This window comes from Falco rusticolus, chromosome 5 (genome assembly GCF_015220075.1).
Source record: "Falco rusticolus isolate bFalRus1 chromosome 5, bFalRus1.pri, whole genome shotgun sequence".
Lineage (NCBI taxonomy): Eukaryota > Metazoa > Chordata > Aves > Falconiformes > Falconidae > Falco > Falco rusticolus.
The window spans coordinates 15,188,083-15,209,716 of record NC_051191.1 but is presented as its reverse complement, the minus strand read 5'-3'; the positions used below and the strand labels follow the sequence as shown (position 1 = coordinate 15,209,716).

Here is a 21,634-nt window from a genome sequence, read left to right as displayed (position 1 = left end):
TGGTAACTGCTTGATCTACCTGCATTTGTTGCCTTCCAGGACAAGATCCTACCAGTACCACGCCCATTTCTGCATGAGTCCTCTCCAGGGGTACTGCTGGCGCTGTACCTGGGGTCATTGCTTGTACACTGTCATGAAGATGCCTTGCATGCCACAGTCACTGCTGGAAACCTCTGATAACCCCGAGTTCAGCTCTAGGCTTCCACAGCTTGAGGGACTGTATCTCTTTTTCTGCTTCGGATTTGTTATTAGCATATTGTGTCCTTTTCCACTTCTGATCAGGATTTTTTTTTTTTTTTTTTTTTGCTGGCTATCTCAACAAAATGAAATGTTCAGTTGAACTGCAGGCTGTTTCCATAGTGTAAACATGACTTGTTCCAGGAGTGCTAGAAGCACACCATGTAGATAAAGAACCCAGAGACAACACTGGCCCCTTTAGAGAGGGAAGGCTCCCGAGATGCAATACTCCTTGAAGCCCTTGTGTAAGAATAGTCCAATTTCCATCTGAAGGCATCAGAGACTCCTTTTGCTGTGTTCAGGCTAGGTTGTTGTATGGTACCAGAAAAAATGTTTTGTTTTTAATTAGTTACCCAGCATCTGTCCTTTATAGTTTGCCCAGGTTTTGTTTCTTTGCTGGACAACAGACTTTATGCCACTGCAGGCAGTGACCCTGACAAACCACTAATGCCACTCAGATGATACCAACTTATCCAGCTGAAGGTCTGAGCAATATAAGAGAATCAACAACAAAAAAACCCCAGGATCATCCAGGCTACAGGCACCTCTCCATGAAAGGGTGTGTCATTTCAGCTCATAGGACCAGGGATGATACAGAGGCAGTGTTCCCTAGTTAATGTAGAGCTTATAAAGTGAAACTTGAGGATACAGTTTCTGTATTACTGTGACTGCTGTGGGAGCAGCTAAAACATTTTGTGCTAATAGAGCCAGAGTAAAAGCAGAAAATGACTGCTTTAACCTGAAAACTGGTTTAAAAGAAAATGCTAAGACATTTGAAAAGGAGTACAGTCTAGTGATTCAAGAAGGTAATAGTGAAATACAGTATTTTCAATTCAGAAAAAAGGGAAAGAAAAGCCACAGAAGCAGAAAGCGGCAGAATCCAGCAGAAGGATTAACATGCACAGTGCAGCCATTCACCCTAGAGCAAAGGAGAGCTCCAAGGGAACCTGAACGTATTAAATGTGAAGCTAAAATTAGAAGCTTGCAAAAGCAGATCAGGATGCAAAAATTAAAAAGAGCTGCTGTATCTGCAGAAAGTGGTAGAGAATTAGATTTGAAGTCACCAGAGGGAGATGATTTAGGGGGATGATATGTATAAATGGGAAAAGAAAAAAGGAGCTGGAAGCAGCAGCATGTATAACACCAGATAGATTACCATCCCAAGGCAGGGGAGTGCAGCAGGTAAGATTACTGCTGCTTTACGATACAATAAATATCAGAGGCTATTTGAGACACATAGCTGCTGATCTTGGGCCAAGAAAGCAAGCACAACTGTGGACTAGAGTGTGGTCCTTTTAGAAACTACTCTAAACTTTGAATTAAAATGAAATAAAAGGTAAATTGATCAGAGTTTGTGCTAACACCAGGTTTAACTCAGATTGTGAGTAAAGGATCAGCATACAGCCTCCTCAAGGACTGCATTAATGCAAATTGCTGCACAGACAGGTAAGAAAACGTAGTTGGGAGCATCAACGTTAAGCCACAAGCCAAGAAAAGACAGAGCACATTTTATGAATAAATGTGGAATTGCTCAAATATTGGTAGGATGTAATAGCAAGTAAAACCACGCATTGCTGATGGGGCATAGGTACCTGCAGCTCTTCTGGCAGCAACAGCAATCCTTGAACAGGGGATAGATTGAGAACTGCTTGCCCAAATATATCCCCACAATTCACAACAAGCACCGATGTAGCAGAATGAGAGGGAACCTACCTAAATACCTAGAAAAATAATTTGAAATCTTACTGAGTATTATGGGTTTGGTCAAGGAGGAAGAAGTGGTGTCAGCCAAGCAGGATCCACAGTAAAATATAATCTGGCTAAGGCAGATTTTCTTAAGGAAAGAAGGCAAGAAAAGTACAGTCAAGGTTAGCACATATTTCTCTAGCCCCTAGAGTGCTTGCCCTGAAATGAAGGGCAAAAATCTTTGACTGTGTCCACACGGACACAAATTTTAACAATGGCACAACCCAGCTCGATATTACTTCCTCCCTGACTCAAGATGAAGAATGAAATATCCAGAAGAGAGTGCTACTGAGCGCAGGCAAGTTTTTGGCAGTCGCAACTGAAAAGTACAAGGAAAGCTTCTAAAAAACACAGGTCAAATTTTCATTTCTTTTTCTCTGCTCTAAATACTGAGTGTCTGTAGGAGGGCAATGTTATTAAGGGTACACATAGATTCACTTGACAAGACAGAAAAGGGATTCCATATTTGAGTCAGGCTTTAAAATACAGCTCTGAATAGTTGTTTCTCACATACACAGACTTGTTCTTAACCTTGAAAGAAACTGCCTCATTCACTAGTATTTAAGAGTAGAACGAACACACTCCTACCCTGCAGCATTCTTTTGAATAAATTCATTATTCTGGTTAATATTTAAACGTGACTAAGCAGCAAAAACTGGCCTCTGACTTTGTGACAACTTTGTTTTGGGCTATACAGCAAATCTTCTAGGAACAAACACTTAAGTACTGCCACAAGAATAAAAGTAGATGATCTGATGGGCAGTCACAACTTGCTCGATTCAGGCATTTATGGAAACATCAGGGACTATCTTAAGACAGCTTCCAAGAGTGAGATATGTTGTCAGCTCCCCAGGAGTTTGTAGCAGGGCAGACAGCCAAACCAGCATAGTGCAGCACAGCATGGCCAAGTTCCCCGTCTTTATGGGCTGCTCAGCACTAAAGGATAGGGAAAAATGAAGAGGCTGCAGCTTCCCTGTGTACTCAAACAGGTGATGAGCCCAGTCTCACTGCTCTCTACATCAAGGCGGCACCTATCCTCTTTTCTTGCTTTCAGTGACAGCTATACACCCGCGCCTGCTGCTAGCAACAGGAGGTGCACAAACAGAGCCAAAGCCCCAGTGAATTTGCTGCACATCACAAAACACTGTTCAGCTCTAGTACAGTAAAAGGTGTTAATACTGCTGCCCTGCCAGCTGGCATTTCAGCATCCTAGCTCCAGCCTGCATTTGAGACGGGTTTGCTCACTGGAGCCATAGTGACCACAGCAATACAGATCCCAAAGTGACTCCATTCAGCACTTCCTGCGCTGGCTACCAGGGATCTGACATTCAGATCTCTCTTGTGCTTGAGTTTCATATGACTTCTCCTGCAGGCTGGTGGCAAAGCTGTCAGCTACCACCAATACCACACCAGCTCCCATAGCAGGGACACTCCTGGGGGTCGGCACACGCAGTATTTCTCAGCATTGTCACAGAGGCCTGATCTTCAGATCACTGGTCACAGCACCCTAAACCACAGAGTGCTCTGTTCCTTAAACACCTCCTGATGCTGGCGGATTTTGTTCTCCACCATGGAGCTCCCTATTGCTATCCTATACTGACTCAGCTTCATTTTCCCTCACTGTCACCATCCAGCCTTTGTTCCAGCCATGGGTTTCTAATTACAATCCCTCTCTCTAGCGTCCCACCAGGTATCATAATTCATTTCACCTGCTAGAGCTGCATAACTATAGCCTGCGACCAGAAGAAATCACACAGTATACAAGGATTTTTATGAGCTTACTCCATTGATGGCTGCAAGGGAGACTGTTGCCAGCTGAGGATACCTCACCTATAGAGATCTGGCAGATTTCCAGGCCCTTTGTTCCCTCAGTACAGCGGGATCAAGCACACTGCATCTCCTGATAGCAGTGGTGATTCTTGTGCAGTCAAGATAAAGCTGGTAAATTAGCCAAAGTGTCTTCTGCCCACCCCCCCCACCCCCCCCCGCCCCCATCTCCCGTGGGTAAATAAGGCACAGAGTATTTCGGTGCTGTCAGCATGCATGGGATGTCAATTCAAAGGCAAAGGCTGCTCAGCCCGTTGTGGGTGTCCAGGGTAAATGAGAGCAGCTGCTTGTTGCTGCTGCATGATGCTTTCCATTTCATCTCAGCTGCAGGACTCTAGCAGACGTCAAAGCCAGCAGTGTTCTGCATCAGTCTCCCCCATGCAAAGGAAAACAAGTCTTCTCCTAATGAGCCAGAAGTACACATGTGGTTATTTTTCCTTTTTAAGATCTTGCTTGCTGTGGACTACACATCATGTTCACCTTAGCCTGCAGAGCTAGAATGCTGTTAACATTTAGCTGTGTAGAACAGACACATATGCAGCTTGAATTTCTATAAACATAACCACAGATGTGTTGATCTGTATTTTACCAGCTATAGTCCTGCCTGCCATATCTTGTCTCCATGTCTTCCGAAGGAAAGCACTCTGGGGATGGGGCACACTGGTTTCATCTACAAGAAGTGTAAGGGAAAGTTTTAGCCCTATGGAAAACAAGGTGGTCTCTTTGAGTGCATATGAAATTTAAGTTTTTGTTGAAATACTCAATCATAGTGTGCTAAGCTTTCCAACTCAGTTTTAGTTTCAGTTGTTGCCTAGATCTGAGCCACCAGTGAAGCATATACTGATCTAATTCATTCCTACTATCATGTGTGCAAGACTACACAAAATTACCATTTTGTAACTAAGCCACCCTAATGACTAACAAGGCTATTTGTGACAAAGTCAGTTTGTCATAGAACCGGAGCTTCATTTGGTAGGTAAGCACATACTAAATAGGAACACAGTTTTAATAAAGTGTTTTAGCCACATCATGTGTGACCTTAAAACCCCAAAACCTGAAAAAATTATAGATATTATAGTAAAAACCTTAAGCAATATGAAAATTCATAGAAGTTTATCCTAAATTAGGAAAAAAACCTCCAAACATTACAAAGAAGGGACCTCTGAAAAAAACTTGATACAACCTCCCTCTCAAAGCATTGCTAACTTTGATCAGGTGGCAAACAATTTGCTTCAGGTCTAGCTTTGAAGTTTAAAATATCATAACAGAACTACCAAAACATCTAGATACTGATCTTTGTAACGTTGTACCAGTGATCCTATCATAGTTCACCGTGATGAAACAGCACAGAGCTTTTTATTTCAGGTGTCTATAGTTCTGTTCAGAAGAGTGCAACAGAGAAGGTCCAATAGTTTTGGCTTGCCCAGAAAAAAGAAAGAAGGGAAAAAAAACCCCAACAAAACAGTCCTATGCACAGCAACAAAGTAATTCTCTTCGGCCATCTCTTCTCTGTCCTGCTCTTCCCAACTACTCATAGTGGTACAGGTATAACTTGCAAAACAAGCCATCTGTGACAACTGTGAATTCAGGGCAGCATTCAGCAATAAGTGAACTCGCTTCAAGGAGGAATGAGGATTTAAGGTTTAAAGTTACTATTTGGAACATGGAACTGATGCAAACAAAGAGGTCAGAAAGGACACCACAAAAGTAATTGCTGACAGAGGTTCTTGAGAGGCAGGAGAACAGCTAGCACAAGAACACTTCGAAATAACACTTCCTTGTATTTATCATCAACTGCCTCAGTTCTTTAAATTTCAATAAAAGATTTGTATTTTATGTTAGCTAACACCAAAGCATTGTAATTGCTATATACACAGCCTTTCCACAAAAGTTACACTACATTTAAAGCTCAATGCAGTTCTGGTGTGTAGAGCCTGGTAGCAGAGATGAAAGAAAAGATCACATTCATCTTTTATCATCAATACTTCCAGCGAAGCTTCAAGACTAGTTCAGACCACCGAAATGACAGAAGACTACTCAACCATAATTCATTTTCTGATAGCAAAGGAAGTGCAAACAGCATGGGACTACTAGAAGAACGCACATGCCCTAGGCCACTCACATAACACATCTACTCATGCAAGAATGTAGAGGGCACCGGGTCAGTCGCTCCATTAACACAGATCTGCTTAAAGACCTTTGAGTGTGAACCTAAAAACCCACTCCATTGTCAAGCCATTTGGCAGTTTCATCAGCTCTCTAGAATTCAGGGGTCCTCAAACTTTTTAACCAGGGGGCCAGCGCACAGATGCAGTGGCAGGCAGTCATCTGCGGCTGCTTGGTTTCCCCCCCAACCCCCGGTGGGGGGGGCCGGATTGAGGACCCTGGGGAGCCGTATCCGGCCTGCGGGCCGTAGTTTGAGGACCCCTGGTCTAGATCATAACACAGTGTTGCTAACAAAACAAACCCAAACAAACCCATAATAGAAGTAACTGGTTTCATATCTCACTTCTGAATACAAGAATGGTACTGTCCTTCCTAAACCCTATGCCCTAGTCTTCTCCTGCTGAGAATTGCCTCTTGGGTTGCAGAAGGTCCAGGACACAGAGGGAAGGTCCTGAGAAGACAGCATTATGATTTTTGAGTGCCATACTTTTGGTGCAAGTGCTGGAACAGAGTACTGCTTTTCTCTTACCTTCCCTCAAGAGGCCTTTGTAATACTTGGTACTTAGGTAAGCACTGAGAAAAGGCAAGCCTGCTTTCTCATGGCAGTAACACAGATAGTATTGTCCTTAAGAAACAGCAGAAACTCATTGCTTTCAAATCCTTTATCCAGGAACAGAGAAGAAACAGAAGAGCATGCTTTTAGAAAAAGACACCTCAACACTGCACTTAGCTGTTCCAGAAGGATATTCAAATGAAATTTCGGACAGTAATAAAAGCCCCCACTTTGGGCTGACAGAAAGAAGTGTCTGAAGTGCAGCTCTAGTCTGCAGGAGTGATATAGTCCTCTCTACAAAAACCCCCGAGGCATCAGTGTAAAAACCCTTCTTTAGCACAGATAACTCATTCAGCTAGGAAGGACGGCAATAGCTAGAGCCATGTTCCAGAAGCTACAAAGCCAATACACTTGCATTGCTGTTCCAGCAGTAAGGATGCAAGGCACATTCTTTCAGCAACAGTCATACTTATTTTATTATACTCTTTGGACTGGAGGTTTACTATCAGAAAATCAGTAGCTCTGGCACACTGAACAATTAGGATTTGTTATATGTACACTTAAGTCTATTGTCATCACAGTTTAGATCAAAAAACACCCAACAGCTTGGTTTTTTTTTTGCAATTCAGAGTCAGATATCTTAATAAAGAAGTCCACGTGACAAAAGCCAAATACCGCTCCTACTGAATAAGCTGAACAACATAAATGAAGACAGTTATATTAAGATATTTCCAGTTACGTACTTTCACACAGAAGCATTGTTCATGCACCTCACAAGGAATGTGAGAAGCCCAGACACTAGCATTTAGAATATATCAGCTTTGATTTCTACAGTACTTGTATGAGTTTTAGGCCATACGTTACTTTTTTTCCTCTCTCCAAGTTTTCAAGTCATCTATTGCACACATATACACACTCAACTCTGTTAAACAAGCTTACAGTGGAACTATAAGCTACCTTCTTGTTCAGAAATTGTCCCAAGCCACTGTAACAGCATATTAAACACAGAAGTAGTGTCCTTCCAGACAGGCTTGTCAGCAGATTTGATACAATAATCTGAATGGAATATCCAGAAACCTACATGTGGTGGCTAAAATGCTGACAGAGCTACGAGTTCAACTCTGATGGCTCTTGCAAGGTATCAGTGATAGAAAGAAGCTGAACTGCTTTTTCACATGCCCTAGCTGCATTTATTTTTTGTTTTTTCAGCCAAGGCTTGTTATTATTGCAACTTCTTTAGTTCTAACCCAGATGCAGTTGCTTCTCACCCATCCCTCCTATGAGGCTAATTTAAGAACCTGGAAGGGTCAGCATCCAGATTGCTTCAACATTTTGCTCATCAAGAACTGTAATAAAAAGCTGCAAAATTTCAAAAGGCATAATATATTTCAAGGTAACTAAACACTTGGATTATCCGAGACCTTATGTCAAACCATCATAGAAAACAGAAGTTTATTCAAAGTATTATTAGTTATTATTGAAATAAATCATAATGGCTCCATGCTCTGTGGCAGCGTGACGTAAAAGTTGAAGCCCTTCAAATTATCTCCTTGGTTTTATACTCCTGTTTGAGCTGGATATGTTCCTTGACTTCGAGAAATTCTGTTTGATTGGTTGTGCAGGTTGTTGTCCTTGTACATAAACCAAATATTTACTACCCATAAAACCGTATTAAGGAAGCCAAACACCTGTAGGTTAAGAAAAAATGTGAGATTAAGTTGTTTTTGTTTGTTTGTTTGTTTGTTTTTTAAAAAAGACAGAATATGACCTCAAGGCAAACCAGAAAAAATTGCTATCTTTAGCACCCCTTTGATTTGGAAAGACATTCCCACATGCTTTAGAGTATTACAAGACATTTTAACGGACTTCTTTGGAAGTCAGATAGTCATCATACTCTATCCTTGGTATGGAATTAGACAAGCTCTTTTCAGTCACTTGGCATGTCTGCATATGTACATCCAGAGCATGTGATTAACTACTACCGGGCCAACGAATAACAGCCAGAGTTTTGAAAAGCAGGAATCACTAGGAAGATCATACAATAAGCCTCATTTGCCCTGCTGTGAGGAGTTCTTCCTGTGAACATGAGCTTTATATCATTGTATTACAAGGAGCTTCCATTTGATGTGTAGAAGTGCTCACAGCTGACTAAAAAGCTAGGTTCAACACCAAAAGACAAAGCAGGAAGCATAGTGTTTCCTCCTTACTTATATCAGTCAAACCACTTGGGTGGCTCAGCAATATTTTATTTTGCATACAGTCAGAAATAACAGACTCAAATATGTCTAGAAATGCTGCATCTAAGAGCTCTAGGGACAGATCCTACAAGTTCTTTCTCTTAATTTCTTTGAAGTTATTTCCTTCTGAAAAAGAAGTCTGGTCAGTGTTTTACCACAGCATTAATGGGCCTGAATGACTGATAACCCATAAACCAATCTTAACACATAAAGCAACACATGCAATCAGTAGAACAGGGCTCTCAGGTGCCATTGGCTATTTTCTACATGTTTACTGTACCCATATGGCAGAAGGCGTACATACCACAGACACATTCAGAGTTCCCATGCTGGTCACAGAAGCAAAACGACAAGTTGTTCCTAGTGCTTTGCAAGATTCAATTCCTGGAATAATGCTGGCCCCTGTGGACATTTTGATGTCAGCAAGTGCCTTTGCCCAAGCAAAGGTACTGAAGAGCCACAGAAAGGCTGTTATGACAGTGATAGTGAAGTCCTGCGGAAGAATACTCATTATTAGGTGAAAAATTTTTGCATGAATGTAACATAAGAGAGCAAAGCAGAGACAGTATCAATTATATCTCCGAAATAACTGCATCAGCGTTACTGACCACAAGCAAATTTAGCTGTTAACCATGTTGTAATTACAACACAAGTTATATTCTGTGTTGATAATCAGCTACAAAACTGTATGCCTTTTGCACCTATCAAGCATAAGCAATTTTATCCTTAGTAAGAAATCAAGTGCTAGGCATCTTATTTTAGAAACAAATTTCTGATTATATGAATTTATATTAACTTATGTTACAAAAATTTAAGTCAAAGTTTAGTAAAGTGGGGGTGGTAGAGGAGATAGGACAGAGGATTTCAATCTGCTCACTAGGTCTGTTTCTGGGCACGCTCTGAAATTTCTCATTCGAGGATCAGGGCTTTGGTATTTAAGGTGACTAAAATGTACAAGATAACTATTTCCCTCTGCCAATTGTGTCTGCACAGCAGGTGCTCTACACAGGGAAAATTCCCAGAGACTAACAGAGGAGGTTCTGCCTATGGAACAATTCTATATTTAAATTCATAATACAAAAGAAAAGTTGTGTTGAAGACACCGTTTGCCTGAGGAGGTGGAACTTCATTCCACTCTGCTCCAATAACTGCATATGGTACGATGCCATGGATGTTCAAGGGCTTTGGGTCCCCTTTTCTGCTTGAGTGCTGTAGTGACTAGACTGAGATACTTGTGTTCACACTCCATCTAGCCTTTGGAACTACTGAATATTCATAAGTTATTCAGATAGTCTTGTGTTAACAGTGTTTCTCATCTCTTTCTGGTTTCAAAGCCAAAACATCAAGATACCTTAGTATTACTTACAGTTAGCGGAAGCTTGTTATTTTGCCGATACACATGCTTATATCCAATATATACCACAAGTGCAGCAATGCAGTAGAGGAATACCAACACTGCAAGTGTAACAAAGAATTGTGCATAAGAGGAGAAGTTGCCCTTGAGATAGACATCAGTCCAAGTACCACCGCAATGTTTTGGGTCTGGTGCACTAAATACAACAGTATTCAACCTGCAAAGATTACATCCTTCATGTAGTTAAGGGTTTACTACATAGGGGAAACTTCATGTAGTCATACTTCCAATAACAATGCTTCAGCATTCTAGTTCAGTAAGTTTAGTCCAAAAGGCAATTTATATTTGTAGAAGGTATCAGCTATATGTAGAGGAATGAAGGCAGTGGGTTGATTGACATGGACGATGTGCAGGTGTAGCTCGTTCCCGCTAAGTGGCTAAATAGCCCTGAGGCTTGGGGGAGAGGGGGTCAGATGGAGGAGTATTGTCTAGTCCATCTTTGAACAAAAATATTATAACAGCACATCCAAAATAATCTTATTAGGGCTTCCAAAGCAGCTAAAAATTGATGAAGAAATAGGCTGTTACAATTAATTGTGTTGCTTTGCTTATTAATTACCTTCTGTAGCATTCATGCACTGCTATAATGGAGCTTAAGGTGGAACGATACAAAGCAGTAATACAGCCTGTTGCCATTTCTACCTACTTCTTTCTATAGGGCACTGACAACTACAATGCTTTGAACAATTATGACTAAATATTTATTTATTGCTACTACAGAGCAAATCAAAGGTTTCACACATTCATTCAGATATATACAGTAGGTACATATTCAAAGGGAGACAGATGGGGAATGACTGAATAATAAATAATTAGCATATGAGTGACAACTGAAGAGCTCATACTCACCTGAATGGATAAGCAAAAGCAGCTGTAACTGTTTTGTTTACCACATCTTTGCAGGAAACTAGAAGGGTAGTTTCACCTTGAAAGCCTCCACACGTGGCAAAAGTAAAGATGGAAAAAATCTATAGGAATTGATACATAGACATGTTAGTCCACACCTCTAGAGCTCAAAGGAAATAAACTCAGTATTTAGCTGAAACAGCTAAAGAGGGCAAGAAATGGGGACAGAGTTAGCAATGCTGAAGTATGAAGTGATGTCAAGAACTAATGAAAACATTGAGTTTCTATAATCCACAAACATGAGCAATACCTCTAGCAAGAGCCCATTTGAAAGTTCTTCTTGTTTATATTTCTTAGCTCTACTGCAGAAGTTTTTGTTTGTTTTTTAATACTAAAAGCCAGCACAGTACCTCTTGTGGTGGGTAAGAGAAGTATTTTTAGGAGTCCCAAACATCTACAACTGTAGATTGGAGTAGCTAGAAGGTACATGCTCAGAGTAATCCATACCAGCTTGACCCTCTAGCTCTTGTTTTCCCTTTGTTCCCTAGCAAAACCCTAAACCCCCAACAATCACAACACACAACAGCACAAGTCAGTATGACAGACTAACTAACAGTAACTAACGTAGATTTTATGTATCCGCAGAACTGTTTTCTCCCTCCCTGTCAGAGGGCTTGGCTGAAGAGCAGTCTGGTGTTGAACACCCACCATCAGCAACACCAGGCAGGGGGCAGGCAGCCCATTAGCACACACCTCTCCAGGCTTACCCAACTGAGGCACAGAGCAAAGCCAGGCCTAGCAAAGGGGAAGAAACAGCCCCACAAAGAGAACAAAGTCCCCCTCACACCTCCCCACCCCTACTCACCCACTCGAGGACTTTAATAAAGCCCAAAGGCTCCAGCAGCAAGCCAAAGTCCAGCCTCAAGCCATCCATCCTGGGAGACACCAGAGCAGCCAGCAAGGACTCACACCACCACCTGCCTCTCCACAGCCACCTCCCTGTAGGGCTGGTTGCTGTGCTCTGCCCTGCCATACCCGCTCATCTCGCAGAGGAGCTGGCCTACCCTCCGTGACCTCATCTGGGGCTCTTCAGTGCAGGGCGGGCGCTACTGCCACCAAGGACCTTGTCTGTGCGTGGGGGAAGTGGTGCAGTACTGTCAAGGAAGGAACGGTGTCAGCCATTTTGTGGCATGAGGCAGCAAATGTGTGGGACGCTCCTCCTCCCCCGGCAGGCTGAGGGGCTGCAGGGCTGCGATGAGGGCTGGCTGTGGGGGCTGCGGGGCTGCAGTGAGGGCTGGCTGTGGGGGCTACTGCCACCGAGGACTTGTCTGTGGGTGGGGAAGCAGAGCGGTACCTGTCACAGGAAGAAACGGTGTCAGCCATTTTGTGGCACAAGGCAGCAGTGGGATGCCCCTCCTCCCCTGGCAGGCTGAGGGGCTGTGGGTCTGCAGCGAGGGCTGACTGTGGGGGCTGCGGGGCTGCGGCTGGCTGCAGCAAGGGCTCACTGTGGGGACTGCATGTCCCCGTGGCCAAGCCTCACAGCAGGGACAGCAGCAGAGGCTGGCAGCAGAGGCTGGCACTCTTCAGAGCATCGCCTGTGCCATACCTTGGCTTTGGGCTTAGTGATTTTCCTAGCAAATTGACAATTCACGCACAGTGGAAGTTTGCTGAAATGTCATCATCAGCATTTAATTTTTTAAGCTTTAAATCTTTTTTGTGATTGTGCTCTGTTGTTCATACATTAACCTTCAGTGAAACCGAAGAGCTAAAACTCATGCTGAAGAAGATTTGAGGCCTGTGTGAGGGGCTGGCCACCGCCCTCCGCCCTGACTGGACAGCACAGTTTCCTGGCTTTGCTTCAAGATCTTCTAAAAGCTTCTTCTGGGATTGCAGGGGGACTCCTGGGAACCCACTGAGGAACACGAGGGAGTCTGGTGCTGCTCTTGGGAAGGGAGGCTGTGGCTGCTCTAGCTAGATCCAACTGATCTAGCAGCTTCTGGCAAGCTCTATGAGCTGCTCCTGGCCAAAGGGTGCTGGGAGGTTTTGTCCCAGCTGAGCCCTGTCATGGCTTCAGGCAGCCTTACAGCAGGTGTTGAGGGTATGCCAATGGAAGAGCTGGCTTGGAGTGCAGCTCCCGCGTATAGTTAGCAGGTACAGCCATTTGTGCAGAAGCGGGCCTTTGCAGAGCAGCATATGCATGCTCAGTGGTGGTGGTGTGCTGCAGGTCACGGTCCCCAGCACTGTCTGGATCAGCTGTCCCTGGTGCATCAGAGGCCTTGGCTCAGACTGAGCTGCTGAGGGATGGTACAGCTCCCCAGTCCTGGGGCTGCAGAGGAGTGCCTGGGGCCTCTTGCTGGGGCTATGGCACACAGGCTCCTTGCCTGCAGGATGCGTGCATAGGTGAAAGGTGTGTGTCACCAGGAGCTGTGGGAGGAGGTCAGCAGCCTACACAGCATCAGAGATGGTGAGAAAGGGATCAACTGGATCTTCTCTGAGATCCTGCAACTCCAGGAAATGGAATCCACCGCATTCCTATAGGAGGGGCAGGTGGAGTCTGTGCCCATGCGGCTAGGAAATGGAGGCTGCCATGACCGTGAAGGCTGGAAGCTTGTGGCTCCTGGCACCAGAAGGATGGCTGCAGCTGTAGGTCTGCAGCTATAGAATGGAGTCAGTACCCTGGTAGCAGAAAAAGGGTGGGGAGTTTTCTCCAATGAAGCTTCTGTGCCAGCTGAGCCTGAGGTTTGCTGCTCACCAGGGACTTGGATCCAGGATGCTGTGAGAGACAAGCTTCAAACTATTAATTGCTGCTGCTCTTCCATGTGAGTACCAACAATACTGCCAGGGGAGACCCAGAACATTTCAAGCATGACTGCTGCGTTGTTCTGGAGTTGTGGTCAATGTCTTGGGGGCCCAGGTGGTTTTCTCCTCAGTTTTTCCAGTGAGGAAGAAGGGCTTGGGGAGAAGTGAAAAGATCCTGCAGATCAATTATTATTTGCGCAGCTGGTGTCAACAACAGGGATTCAGCTTTTATCACCATGGAACCCTCTCTGAGAACTCAAGATTATTACGAAAAGATGGGATCCACTTGACCAAGTAGGGCAAAAGCATCTTTTCCAACAGGCTGGCTAATCTGCTGAGGAGAGCTTTAAACTAGGAGTGATTGATTGGGCATCAGGGGAAGAGATGATGACCCACATTAAGTGAGGAAGTGGTGGACTGGTTTGGTAAGCAAAGTGCACAGGATGACATGATTTGAAGGGGAGACTTTAAAAAAAGAAAACAGGGCAGAACTTCCCCTCCAAGTGTACGTACGCATGTAAGGAAGTGCCTACAGAACAATGTGGTGGTGCAAGCTCTCTCTTCTGGGAAGTCAGCATGAAAGAGTGACTGTCTAAAGTGCCTGTATAGTAACACATGTAGCATGGGAATAGACAGGAGGAACTGGAGATCTGTGTGTAATTGCAGGGCTATAATCTCATTTGGGTCATGGAGACAGCATCGTATAGTTCATGTGACTGGAGTGTTGCCATGGTTGGATAAAGGCTCCTTAAGAGGGACAAACCAAGATGGGTGAGAGAGCAGAAGAAATGATGAATGAGGAGCCAGCTGAGAGTTTATGGGCTAGCATTAGAGGGCAGAACAACATGAGTGATGCTACTGTGGCTGTCTACTACAAGCTACCTAATCAGGAAGAAGTAGAGGAGACCTTCAGATAACCAGAAGGTGGCTCTGGTTCCCGAGAGGAACTTTAAGCACCTGCTGGAAGGTCAACGCAGCAGGGCACAAGCAATCCAGGAGTTTTCTGGACTGCAGTGATAGCTCACTCGCACGGGTGATGGAAGAGCTGATGAGGTGAGGTGCTCTATGGACTTGATACTGACAGATAAGGAAGGAATGGTCAGGGATATGGAGGCTGGTGGGCAATATTGGCTGAGTTTGCTTTGTGACAGATGTTACTACAGTGAATAAGTCATGGGAGGCCAGCCAAGGGTGGGAATGCATAGGGAAGCTTCCAGGTTGGGGACTACATATGAGAACAGCAGCAAAGCATCAGCCTTTCAGCCGGCCTGGGGCTGCACTGCTGCAAAACATTGGCAGAAGGGTCTAATGTTCTCACGCAGTTTGCCTCTCTGTTCAAGGAGGATTTTCGACCCTAGCTTGACAACAAGCAAGAGAGATGCTGAGATCTGCCTGCTGCTATGGGCTCCTGGAGGTAGTCCAAGTTTAAATCTGTGGAAAGGATGGCTTTTTCTTTCACTGCTATGTTACAAATACAGCTGCTGCCCAGTCTGGCAGCCTCCTCCCTGACACTTTGTTCTTGTTTGTGCTTGTGAGCATGCCATGGACTGCACACACAAAATATGGTCATTCCCCAGTTGTCAAATTTTGACATGCAAGTCCTTAAGGGTTATAAAAACTCTTAAAAATTAATAAAATAGGTTCTTTATTACATAAACATTACACCATTGATACTTCAAAATACAATTAATTATTATTACTGATTCTATTAATCTCAGTATCTGCAAACAGCTTTTAAATCTGATGTAACTGCAAGCTTGCTAGCATCACTACTAAGGTAGTTGTTAGTGTATGAGCTCGCTGTTAAGATCAACTTGCAGATTAGTAACTAATTTAGAAATTATGACTAGTTGGCTTGTCTATTGGAAATCTCCAAGAATATGCATTTATGGGTACAAACTACACTTGGTACAGAGTGCACTGAAGGGTATGAGCACATGCATGCATACCTGTGGAGCTTTCCTTGGCAGAATGGGGCCATTCTGCAAGTGCTCAAGCCTCCCATGGCTCTAGCAGAGCATACAGGTATCATCAAGCACATGCTAAATTTAATTTTTAAAACGTTGTATTTCTTAGTTTTGTCATGGAGCAGAGCACTCCCAGATGTGTGCAAAACATTGGCAGAAGGGTCTAATGTTCTCACGCAGTTTGTGTGAGATCAAAATGATCAGCCCCTCCTCAAAGGAGGCTGCTACAACCTCTCAATACTGTTGGAAATTGCAGCAGGGTATCATAGGAACGGCAGCCCCCAAGGTGGTAAGAGGAGCCTAAACCACCAGTCTGCAGAATGATGACACCTTGCATTTCCAAGTGAAGGTGACAAGATCTGTGAGCGTTCGGGCTTCCTGTGTGTGCTCTGGTGTGGTCTTGGACACAGCCTTGAAACAGTTCCATCTCCTGCAAGTGCATTGCTCTGTGGTGCCATCAGCCCTGTAGTACGGCAGGGGCAGAGCTGATTCTGCCTGAGCCTTCATCCTGTTGCCTTGGGCATGCTTTAGATATGCTTAGCAGATGGTACCCGAGTACCTCCAGGATAAGGTTTAAGACAATGAAGTTAGTTACTTCAGTTATAATGAATTTATGATTTGACTTCATAAGATATGTCATTGAGTGATGTTACAAGGGGAGAACTGTAACTGAGTAAGCTGTGATTTTGGTGATGAAATTAATCCTTCTTAAATGCAATGGAGCTGAACAGTGGATGCAAACTAGGGAACAAGACTGCAGTAGAGCTGTGCAAGTCTTCTAGTGTCTCTTTTGTGGGGATATTGCAATGGCACAACTAAAATGTGCTTTAGTTTGGGCTGTGCATGTCTTGCAGGATCAAAGTCCAGTGGAGGAGTCTGTGGAACTGACAGTGTTTTTGCTGTGTTTCATGGTGGTATCTCTAAAGCAGTTGGTGAAATGTCCTTTGATCTTCTACGGGTCTGTCACAGATTTAAATGAGCAGTGTCCAATCCAGGAAAACATATCCTGTGGGAGAATATCTATGCCCCTACTCTCCATATACTACATGAAGCTCGCAAAAAAACCTCCACAGTCCAGACAAGCAGTACGATACTGAGGGTTCAAGCCACCTTGATTAGCTTAGCTGCCTGAATAGCCAGTGCCTTTAAGGAGTAGAATAAGAATACAAAAAAGGGACAGACCAAGATAGAAGATGGAATATCTATTTGCTCATCATCTCCACATCCTTCATGCCCAAGAACTGTTCCATACATGTGGCATATAAAGACTTGGTTCATTTTAAATGAACCAAGAAACTCCTTGCCCCCCATCCAATATATTTCAGTATTTTCTTTCTCTGTCTTCCTTATTCCCCATCTTCTACTTACACCCTGTAGGCAATGTATCTCCCTAAAAATGCATATAGGCACTTGTTTGATTCCTCTCCTTTTCCACTTGTCAGTCAGTTAAAAGCATTTCACTATTTAAAACTTTCTTCAAAAATGCTCCTAGCCCTGATTGATTTTTTTTTTTTTTTACTTCCCCAAGTCTTTTCAGTTGTTAGATGTCTGCTTTGGGTGTACTCTGAACTATATACAATGTTCTAGCTGTGGGCTCATTAATGCAAAATTGGAAAAGGCTCTTAATTTTTCACTCCATATAACTTATGTCTCCACTGGGTTTAAAAGTATTTTGGAACATTTTTGCTAGTGGATGGCATTCCAAAGTGATATCAAACACTTTAAATATAGCTAGTACTTCCACAGGGCTAATTTCATAAGCTAAAACCAATTCTGAACCAAATCTTTGCAAGGAAGAATTTAAGCAGGTATACTGTTTAAGAGGACAAAAATATCCCGCTACAGAAAAAGAGAGTTATTTTGCTTAGAAAACCAGTTTGGCTTAGGGAGAAAGCGACAGAAGTATAAAAATTACATAACAAATGGGAGCAGGGAGAACTTGGTAATAATGAATATAAATTAGGAGGCAGCCTATGGCAGAAAAGTGATAAGAAAGCAAATGGACCAAGGGACCGGTATATGTACAGCCCTGCAGACAACAGCAATGCATTTTTGAAACGCAGAAGGAAGACATTATAGCAAAGTGAATAGACATAAATGATGGAAATCAACCGGGGCGGGGGGGGGGAATAAAAAGGAAAAAAAAATGCAGGAATGGGCAATACTATTTTGTGTATTTGGGAAAAAGCAGCAAAGTATCAATACGCTAATTGTGTAATAAATCCTTTCCACTCCAGCAGAGCTCAGGATAGTGTTGAGTTACATCTGCTAAAGCTTTTGTATCAGTTGTCAATACTCAGCAGCCGTGTTTGGCCAGGGCTGGTAAAGGAACTGTCTTAATATGAACAATAATTGCCCATCATCTTTAAATTGGTGGTCAAGATCCAGATGTCAGGTGTTACGGCATTATAGGCTTATCCATTTATCACTATACCTAAGAAAAATATGGGCTGACTGATGCAGAACCATACTGATAGAGAATTAAATTAGAACAATATAGTTAATGTCAAGCTACACAGTCATGTGGGAGTTAGTTTTTGCTGATTAGCTGATGAATAACCAGTGGTGATCAAAGGTTGGGGCCAATAATAATTGTCACTGTAACTGCTTCCAGGTTCTACAAGGTATTTGACCTGGTACTTGATGACTCCAGAAGGATATGAAACTGATGTGAAACACAGACTTAATTAGAAACTAGGTAACTGACAGCTCTAAACTGAAAATAAATATTTTAATTAATGAATATTGCATTCTTAATAATATAAAATATTAAATATTAAAAATTTATCAGTTTACCGAATCCCATTCTTTGGAAAATAAAAAGAAGGACAATCTGTGGGTTTATATAGCTGGCCTCATGGTGTCTGACGAGACTGTGGGAGAGACCAGTGGGATTCTTGCCTGCCCTGGGGATACGTGTCTCCGATGGAGACAGCAAAACACTACTGCCCCTGTGCAAGGAGCGAGTGAGCCTCCTCTGGAGCATTACACAGCGGTCTCATTTACTAATGCTTGTGAAAGATTAATTCAAACTACCTGGATGATTAGGGGTCACGGAGAGCTCATTTTCTCAGACTGAAAGAACTTGGGTGATTTAGCTTAGCAAAAGGAAGGGTAACTGAAGTTATTACTGCTGACTTGAAGTTCATGAGGGAGTAGACCTAGGGAAGGCAGAGATTTATATTAAGACTGTTTTACCACAGGGATCACTGCATATAATCAAAGAATATAATTTATGCTGAACATAAAGTCTAAGTCTGAGATTCTGGAAATGTCTTCCAACAGAAGGCAAACACTGGAAGTTGTTTTAAGAGGGAGTTTAGAGTATTTGCAATATTGTTGCTTGTGATAGCAGTGGAAAAAACCTTGATGATACATGATGTTCTTTTCCCATCCTAATCCCCTACACAGTCCAAACAAGGATTAATTCAGGGAAGTCCTGAGCTCTGTGTTTATAGATAGAGAAAGAGTGGATGATTAAGTTAATGCTTATCTGGCAGGGGACACACCGTTGCATGGTACCACTCTGTCCACAATGCTGTCTATTCAGTAGGTCTGTCATAACTTTGGAAACTGCAGGTGGGGAAAATGCTTTTCTTCCTCCCATATTAAATAAATCTCACCTGCCAAATAGCTGTCTACAGGTAGTTTCTTGTGATGTAAATAGGCTGCATATTTTTTGTCCATTCTGTTAGCTATCTGTTTGTTTTCTAGTATCTGTATCATTTTATTTGCTTGTGTGCTCTGATGTTTTAGATAGATATTCCTTCTTTAGACCTGGTAGTATATTTATTATTCCATTTATTTCTCTTTTGGATTTCTAATAACAATGCCAAGTGATGTTGTTCCTTTCCCTGATTTCTGAGGCACCCCTCTGCTTTTTTCTCCAAGGCGCTGGAAATCACTGTTTAATGTTGTCCTCTACTAAAAGTCCTTGAGACATATTTCATTGCATGTACCATTCTTCTATCATATCCAAGCAGGTTTTAAGGTCTGTGGATAATAAAAGTTAGATTTTCTCTGAGACACCATATCAAAAATTTTAAAATAAATGGTAAACATTTCACTCATAGCAGGACAGTTACTTCTGAACTATTATGTTGCTTATTAGTACCCTTCTGCCTTGAATTTCAATTTTCTACTGTTGCATGTGTAAAAATTCTTGTTACTCTCCTTGATCTCTGTGGAAGCCACCGAAAGGCAGGCAGTCATGTCCCTTACCCCCCACATTTTTGTGTACATTTCCAAAGGGCAAGAGGGAGCAGTCCTTGCCACAGAGGCAGTAGCTCCTCTGAAGGATGCTTCAGAGCAAAAGTTTCTCGTAACTGCATGTCTCCCAGGCAGTGTGATTTCCATGGGGGATCAAAATCCACAAACGAATCCTGTGGCTTAATTTTCATAGTTCATAGCTTTGTAGGTTTTAACTAGGTAGCTGCGGGACTTGCCCTCTACAGTAAGTATTCTGTTATGTGCCTTGTTCTGTAAATACACGTTGGGAAGTCATTGCTGAAGACATTTCTGGAACATAACAATTAACTGTAAGGGACGAAGAATATGATGTATGCACTTGCAATAAAAACTCTAAATTACTTTCTAGACTTATGAATCTTCCACCAGAATTAATTTAGTTTCTTACTGGAAGGGTTTTTTCTGGGAGCTCTGAGTGGCTACAGCACTGTGCAGACAGAATCCTGTTCTACCATCTAGTGGCCTGTTGTGATAGTGCACTCTGTGGAAATACCCATTTTCAGGATAAGGGGCTTATTATTCGTTTAATAAATTATTATTAATTTATGTTTGTCATCTGTGAAACCCAACAGAATTGATTGGATGAAGGGAAGACATTAAGAATACCATAGATGCTGATTTAAAGTGGAAATCATGGAGGAAAGGTGATAGAACATACTTTGTGCTGCAGCCAGACCGCTTGAGCTTGGTGTGGGTTATCAGTAGGATCCCTGAATATACATTGGTCTCATGAAAGCTTAGCATTTAGTACTACATGTGACCTGTACACTATGGAAAACACACCTCTGTAATGCTATTATTAATTGACTTTTTGATGAATCTACAAATCAGAAAACCCCTCCCTCTCCCCCTCTCTTCATTTTCTGACAGCAGTCTGAGAACTAACATAGCAAGTTCAGTTTTGACCATACCACCCCATTTTCTGGCAATATCTGTCCACTGGACTTCAGCCTACCACTCTGTTTTCTAGTGCTTTATGTGCTGCTTCGTTGGCACTGACTGTTAAATAAACATACTTCATCCATGGCTGCACTGTTTTCAGCGGAAGTTTATACTGTCACACATTTGAACTGATCAGGGCAAAAAATAAACTCATGAGTAGGTTCTTTTTTTTTGTACCAAATGGATGCACAAAAGCTTGTGTTGGCACAAAGCAAGAGGTAGTTTGGGGTGACATCCCAGGAATGTTCTGAACACAAAGAACAGGAGAAATTGGTTCCCAGCAGAAAATGTAGGGTAGGACAAAATCCCTTGGGAGCCCCCAAAATGTACTGAATCAGACTCCTGAACTGGATTCAAGACCAGCTGAGGTCTATAGACCAGTTGCAAAGGGCCTGTTGGAGCGTACTGACTCTCAGAATTAAAAAAGCTTTAAAATGTGTCCATTTATGAGATGGATGGATAAAATGCAGCACCAACGCTACATGCTGAACTACAGCTGCTATGCTGCTGTGCAGCTAATGCTGCTACAAAAATTGTTTGCATTTCTAGCCAAATCTCATTAGAAGTTTATGTGTAATTAATTGTACAACTAAGCTGAATTAATTATTTTTTTATTATTTATTTTTCTTGAAGGTTCCAGATTTCCCAACTG

At 42.7% G+C, this 21,634-nt stretch overlaps 1 protein-coding gene across 1 annotated transcript; it reads right to left on the bottom strand.

The window, feature by feature from the left end:
- Positions 1–8,085: 8,085 nt before the first annotated feature.
- Positions 8,086–11,960, bottom strand: SYPL1 (synaptophysin like 1). The gene is made up of 5 exons (XM_037390257.1): positions 11,892–11,960; positions 11,030–11,148; positions 10,133–10,337; positions 9,071–9,259; positions 8,086–8,217 (listed from the first exon to the last, which is right to left on the bottom strand). Exons 1-5 carry the CDS (start codon positions 11,958–11,960, stop codon positions 8,086–8,088), a joined length of 714 nt encoding a protein of 237 aa, XP_037246154.1.
- Between the last annotated feature and the right edge of the window lie 9,674 nt (positions 11,961–21,634).

Excerpts from the sequence above, each read along its gene's own strand:
- SYPL1 (XM_037390257.1), bottom strand. The coding sequence starts at position 11,960 with ATGGATGGCTTGAGGCTGGACTTTGGCTTGCTGCTGGAGCCTTTGGGC. Across the intron at positions 11,149-11,891 it reads TTATTAAAGTCCTCGAGTGG|ATTTTTTCCATCTTTACTTT; the intron begins GTGAGTAGGGGT and ends CAATTCCTATAG. Across the intron at positions 10,338-11,029 it reads GCTTTTGCTTATCCATTCAG|GTTGAATACTGTTGTATTTA; the intron begins GTGAGTATGAGC and ends TAATCTTTGCAG.